The 6661-nt window shown below is 50.2% G+C and overlaps 1 protein-coding gene and 1 pseudogene across 1 annotated transcript; both read left to right on the top strand.

Annotated features, from left to right (window-relative positions):
- The first annotated feature begins 3928 nt into the window (after window positions 1-3928).
- On the top strand, window positions 3929-4930 carry LOC121979808 (annotated as a pseudogene).
- A 426-nt stretch (window positions 4931-5356) lies between these two features.
- On the top strand, window positions 5357-6407 carry LOC121983033 (AT-hook motif nuclear-localized protein 17-like). The gene has a single exon (XM_042536020.1). It carries the CDS (start codon window positions 5408-5410, stop codon window positions 6209-6211), a length of 804 nt encoding a protein of 267 aa, XP_042391954.1. The 5' UTR covers window positions 5357-5407; the 3' UTR covers window positions 6212-6407.
- Window positions 6408-6661: the final 254 nt, after the last annotated feature.

Below are 6661 nucleotides of genomic sequence, written 5' to 3'. Positions count from 1 at the left end.
CGGCAGGCATATCATTTCTACCCCGGTCGTATGTTCGGATGAGATTGCTCCTGCCTGTCTTTGTTGCCTTGTGCCCCGGCCGAATGGACATCCCGCTCGGCCCGGAAACCTTTTTACCTTGAGCGTCGGAAACCCGACCCCTAGTCGGGTTATCTTTCATTCGGCTCGGGGGATTCCCGGTCGGTCGGCCATCTCAGTCCGGTCGGTTAGGTAGCCGGTCGGCCCTCTCAGTCCGGTCGGTCGGGTCTCGGGGTTGAATCTCTTAACCTTTGACTCCCACGTGTCGTTGACCTTCCGCCGGCGAGGGTCCCCCGTCCTTACCACCGGATCAATAGGCAATAACCTTTTTTCCAAAGATCACTTGCACTGTGCATTCACCTACACTCAAAATTATGTTAGAGGGTAATAGATTTAACAAAATTTTTGTTACCTCCTTATCCGCCTCCGCTTGCTCCCTTTGTTCCTCGGTCCAATGCCGAGGTCGGAGGCGCTTCCCCTTTTTGTCCTTTGGAGGCTCAAATGGATCTTTCCAATGTAACCCATTGATTTCAATCCATTTGGAACCAAGTTTCCAACCTCGTCCTCCAATAATTGAAGTCTTCTTTGTCGTACGGAGGTGAAATTCGGATATCCCATCCGAGTGGTCATTCGGACTCCATCTTCTTCCTCTAGCTTCTTGCTCTCTTGGCGGTTAGTCCATAAAAGAGCGACCTCGCTCTGATACCAATTGTTGGGATCGATGTGCCCGCTAGAGGGGGGGTGAATAGCGTCTCGTCGCGCGCTCGTCGGTTGCGTCTTGATGATGATATGCAGCGGAAATAAACTACAAGACTCACACAACGTTAACAAGTAGATTTACTTGGTATCCACCTCAAGAAGAGATGACTAATCCAATGATCCACATACGACACGCTCCTCCACTATGGAAACCTCCTTCTCAGTCGCAGCCGGAGGCGGAGAAGCCTCGTACAAACTCACACCCAACAATACAACTCACACAAGAAGAAAATACAAGATATAAATGAAATACACTTTCTTGTTGCTTACTTGTTACTTGTTGTTGCCTCTTGAATCTTGGGAGTGCACCCAAGCGCCTTCAAGAACTGGCGGTGAAGATCGGAAGAAGCTCGCGTGAAAATTGCTGAAGATCGCAGGAGAAGTTCACAAAGAACTGCGGAGAAAACGCTCCTCAACGGCTATATCCTGTGCTCCCAATTGATTGAAATCAACCCCAATCGATTGCCACGTCAGCTCCGCACAATCGTAGCCGTCCATCACCTGCATCCTGCGCAACGGTCACTTCCCAATCGATCGACCGATTGAGACTTCCTGAATCGACCGCTCAATCGATTCAGCGCCTTTCTGTGCTCTCGCGTTCGCGTGAGAGCTTCTGTTGCCCAATCGATTGTCCGATCGATTGGCAGCTCTCAATCGATTGCTTGATCGATTGGAAAAGCTTCTGTGCTCGCGATTTCACATCTCAATCAATCGGTCGATCGATTGGGTCTTCCCACAATCGCAGCACAGTCCAAATCGATCGACCGATCGATTTGGATCCTATTCAATTGATCGCCCGATCGATTGAACACTCTGAACTTGACTCAAACTCAAGTCCAAAGTCCCAAACCCAACTTCCAGTCAATCATGACTTGTTGGGTCTCCATGACTAGCATTTGGCCACACCCGACCAACCTCGAACTAGCCTTCTAGCCTCCTCCAACAGCCTTGCGTCCCTCGAATATCTCCCCATCCTTCACGCCTTGCCTTCAGGAGCTTCCTTCGGCCTCATCCTAGTTGTCGGGTCTTCCTTGCCAAGTCATACCAGGACTTACCTTGCCAAGACCACATGCTTGGACTTACAACCTTTGCCAAGATCACACTTGGACTTTCCAATTGTCTGGCTCCTCACCAAGACTTTCTCCTTTGTCAAGATCACACTTGGACTTTCTCCTGCCTAGCTCCATTCTAGGACTTTCCCGTCGCTTGGCTCCTCACCAGGACTTTCCCTTGCCTAGCTCCTCATTAGGACTTTCCCGTTATCTGGCTCCTCACCGGGACTTTTCAAATGCCTAACATCCAGTTAGGGCTTTCCCAGTCAAGTCTCCTGTCAACCTTGACCTACTTGACTTGTATTCTCATCAACCTGGTCAATCCTTTGACCATTTCCATAATCGGACGATTGCTCCAACAATCTCCTTATATTGTCAAACATCAAAATTCAAATCCTGACTCAAGCTTGACTCAACTCAAGCTTGGTCAAACTGGTCAAACTTGACCTAGGGAAATTGCCCCAATAGTTTGGAGCTTACAACATCTCCGTATGACTCGTCCTGATATTTCTTTTGTTGTTAACAAGCTTTTACAGTTTATGCATGCTCCTTCAAAGATGCATTGGGGTGTTGTGAAGCGTCTACTTCGTATCTCAATGGTACTAGGAATCTTGACATTCATCTTCTTACGGATACATTTCTTACTCTTCATGGTTTCTCCGATGCGGACTGGGCAGGAGATCCAGATGATCAGTGTTTTATGGGTGCATTTATTATTTTTCTAAGTGCTAATCCGGTTTCCTAGAAATCTACCAAACAGCGCACAATTGCGCGCTCTTCGACTGGGGCTGAATATCGTGCCATTGTCTTTGTGGCGTCTGAGATCTAATGGATTAAGTCACTTTTGACAGACCTGCTTCTTCCGGTTACCACACCTACTATGCTTTTCACTGATAATTTAGGTGTCACCTATCATTCAGCTAATCTTTTTTTTTTCCACTCACAGATGAAGCATCTGACTATTGACTATTACTTTATTCGTGATCTGGTGCAGGCCTCCGAGCTACGAGTTACTCATATAATCCTACTGAGGATCAGTTGGCTGATGCACTTACCAAGTCACTTTCTTGACCTCGGTTGTTTGCTATTTACAACATGATTGATGTCATTTCTGGGACACCATTTTGAGGGGGCGTATTAGAAATTAATTATTATTTGTAAATACTTATTTATTTCGTAGTTATTATGGAATAATTATTATTAGAAAATACTTATTTATTTTCTAGTAATTTCTATGTTTTAGTATTTTATGTGCTTCTTATTTTTCACTTGTAATGGTATTTATATACCACATATTATCATTAATAAAGTGCATGAATTTTATCGTCAACACATATAACAGTTTGGAGAATGTGTTCACGCCTTAAGGAGCGTGCACATCACCTACTGAGGTACTATATAAGGGGGAGACTCATGTACTGACGGAGATTCGCGTTATTCACTATTTATGCATGTACTTACTGTTACTCTGCTTGCTTCTATTGTTCCAGTGACTGACTTGAATGTCATAAAGTCAATCCTGAATATCTCTTTCCTAGCTCGACACTGACATTTTTTTATATTAAAGAGAGGAGCGAGGTATAAATGCTGTCAACCAGAAATCACATCCTAAGTTAACATTCTTAATTCAGATAGGATGATTAATTATGATATATTAATTATTTTATGTTATATTTAATTATTTTATGTCACGTTTAAATAATTTATAAAAAAAAATATGACACTACCAGAGTTGTTGAAAGAGTTTTCTGATAATGAAATGATGTGTAAAATTTTTTATTCACATAAATATAAATATGGCAACGAAAGAACTCTCTCTAAACACTGAGTAACAACTATGAATACTCCAAGCAGCATTGCTTTCTCAGTTCCTAATCAAAAATCAAATGCGTCTAGTGTTTACTACTCCTGACCAAACTAACGCCAGCAGCATCAAGCACGTGGCGAGAGATTTCTTCCACGTGTAGGCCCCATCCTCATCAACTCCCACGTGTTGATCCCGAGTTCGCTTAGCCATGAATTTAACTCCCCACTTCCCGCTTCGGATCCTCATCCACCGTCGCATTCTGTGGGCTATTACTGATAAAGCAAGCCACTGAACCATCGAAAGGCTCGATCTCTCGTCCACCGCCTTGCCTCCTCCCCCGCCCGATCGGCTACCACCGCGCTTCCTCTCGAAGCACGACCCGGAGATTCGCCCTCCCCTCGCCAACTTCCGCGCCGTCCCCCTCCTGGAACGCGACTCTTCCGACACTGAGGTCCTGGAGAATGCTTCCGCCGCCCTGCTCAACCTCTCCATCTCCGCCCGCGAGGCCGTGATGTCCACCCCTGGCATCCTCGACGCGCTCACCGCCGCCCTTCGCCTCCCCTGCCCTCCCGCCGCCCAGAACGCCGCAGCCACCCTCTACAGCCTCCTCTCCGTCGTCGAGTACCGCCCCATCATCGGATCCAAACGGCCGCTCATCTCCGCCCTTTCGGACCTCTTCCGCCGCCCCAGCGGTGCGCCGACCCGGTCCATCAAGGACGCGCTCAAGGCGATCTTCCTCCTCGCCCTCTGCCCGCTCAACCGCGCCACCCTCGTCGAGCAGGTCGCCGCGCCGCCGCTCTTCGCGCTGGTGGTGAAGGACGGGCGGCGCGGGGTGATGGAGGACGGCCGTGATCTCCCAGGTGGCGGGTTGCTACGAGAGCGTGGACGCGTTCCGGAGGGTAGCCGGCGTCGCCATACTTGTGGAGCTGGTGGACTTGGCGACGGGGGCGAGTCAGAGGGCGAGGGAGAACGCAACGGCCGCGCTGCTCAACCTGGTGATGAGCGGCAGGGACAAAGCGGTGGGCGACCTCATGGAGGTGGAGGGGGCGGGAGCTCGCCGAGGGCCTCGGTGGACGCGCCTCTCCGGGTCCTTCTGAGTCTGCGTCGTCGCCAATAATTTATTATTATTATTATTATTCAATTGCCTCACCATTATTTTTAAAGTTTCGAATTAATATTCTTATTCTTAATTATTATCCACCTTCTTTATCCTATTTGCATTGATGACAACATTTAATTTTTTTAAAAAAATAAATCAATAAATTTGCACTGTATAAAAGTGTAATGATTGTATCAAAACAGTAGGTCTCTTTTGATGTTTTCGAATGGAAAGCGCGCCGTTCTAATTTTTGTCCATTCTCCCCCCTTAAAATCATGGTTGAATGTCTACGTGATCTTTTCCACAAGAATCCAAATCCCATCGGGCCAATCGCTCGCTCTAAAGCCTACCAAATATAGAAGCAATTTGACCACGTCAGCATCGCATCCCTGACAGCGGGGCCTACCCCACTGCCTGACACAGTGACATTACCTCTCGATGCGACTACACGACCAAAGCCTACTGCTCCTATGGCCCATCTACGATTCCTCCCCTACGACGCTCCTAGTGCTCTTTCATCGCCTCGTGATTCGTGCCGGTCCGAATCTGACGTTCCATGTCCATCGGCCCAGGTTTAGATTCCTGAACTGGAGGTGCAGCTTAAGAGCGCCATCTTTATTTAGGCTTCTAAGGGGACTTCGCCGGTTAATCTTTCGCCGGTTTGACGCGCTCATGTCGGAGTTCGTGCGCGCCCCCGGCGCCATGATCGGCCTCTCCCAGCCCGCCTCCGACGATGACGGCGAGGGCGCGTCCCGGCAGCGAGCGATCGTCCTCGTAGAGCCCGCCTCCGGCGGTTCCTCTTCTGGCCGGAAGCCCCGCGGCCGCCCTCCGGGCTCGAAAAACAAGCCCAAGCCGCCGGTGGTGATCACCAAGGCCAGCGAGTCGGCCATGCAGCCGGTGGTCCTCGAGCTAGCCGGCGGCTCCGACGTCGTCTCCGGCGTCTCCGACTTCGCGCACCGCCGCGGCGTCGGCGTTTCCGTCCTCGGCGGGAGTGGGGCCGTTGCCGACGTCACGCTGCGCCACCCCTCCTCGGCGCACGGCGGCCCGAGCACCATCGCCGTGCCGGGGCGCTTCGACATCCTCTCCCTCTCCGGCACGCTGCTCCCGCCGCCGGCCGCGGCGCTCCCTCCGGGAGCGCCGCGCCCGCCCCCGCTGACTGTATCCCTAGCCGGGCCGCACGGGCAGGTGATCGGCGGGGCGGTGGCCGGGCCGATGACGGCGGTGGGGCCGGTTCTCCTCGTGGCCGCCACGTTCGCCAAGCCAGAGTTCCACCGCCTCCCCGTCTCCGACGACGACGAGGAGGCTGCAGCGGCCAAGGAGGAGGACCAGAAGCCAGGAGTTTCAGAGGCAATGGCCACGCACGCGGACCCCAGCGCCTTGCCCCCGCCACTCTCTCACGCCGACGTCGTCCTCTGGGCTCAGCCATCGACTGCCCGGCCGCCGCCCCACGCCCACCCTCCGCCACCACACTACTAACTCAACACGACCACAAACAAACAGAGTAACTTCCAGAGAAGAACATTCAAGAAATCATGCATTTCCTCCCCAAAAAAAACACAAAAAAAACCTGCAAATTTTGCTTCCTTAATGATCGGAGATCAAAGCTAATATCGCAGACTAGTTAATCAATTGTCTTTCCAATCCTTTTTCTAATTAGAACAGCTTCCATCAAGATGTCGTTCCCTTTAGTTTCCTTGACTTCCTTTTCCATGCTAAAGAGGAACGAGTCTCGCGCATTCAATGCATGCACGATCAGCTTTTTACGCGGTGGCGATTCATTTCGGTGCAGAAATGCATGCACGCGTGCAGGCCTCTTGTTCCTGAGGACTACTGTTGATAAGCATTTGTTTTTGGAAAATAAATGATTAGATTTCTTTTATTTTTATTTATTTATGTATTTCGATTTGCTTTACCTCGGTCAAAGGG

This window comes from Zingiber officinale, chromosome 5A (genome assembly GCF_018446385.1).
Source record: "Zingiber officinale cultivar Zhangliang chromosome 5A, Zo_v1.1, whole genome shotgun sequence".
NCBI classification, from domain to species: Eukaryota; Viridiplantae; Streptophyta; class Magnoliopsida; order Zingiberales; family Zingiberaceae; genus Zingiber; species Zingiber officinale.
Note: the sequence above shows the minus strand (reverse complement) of the source record. Positions and strands in the feature narration are given on the sequence as shown.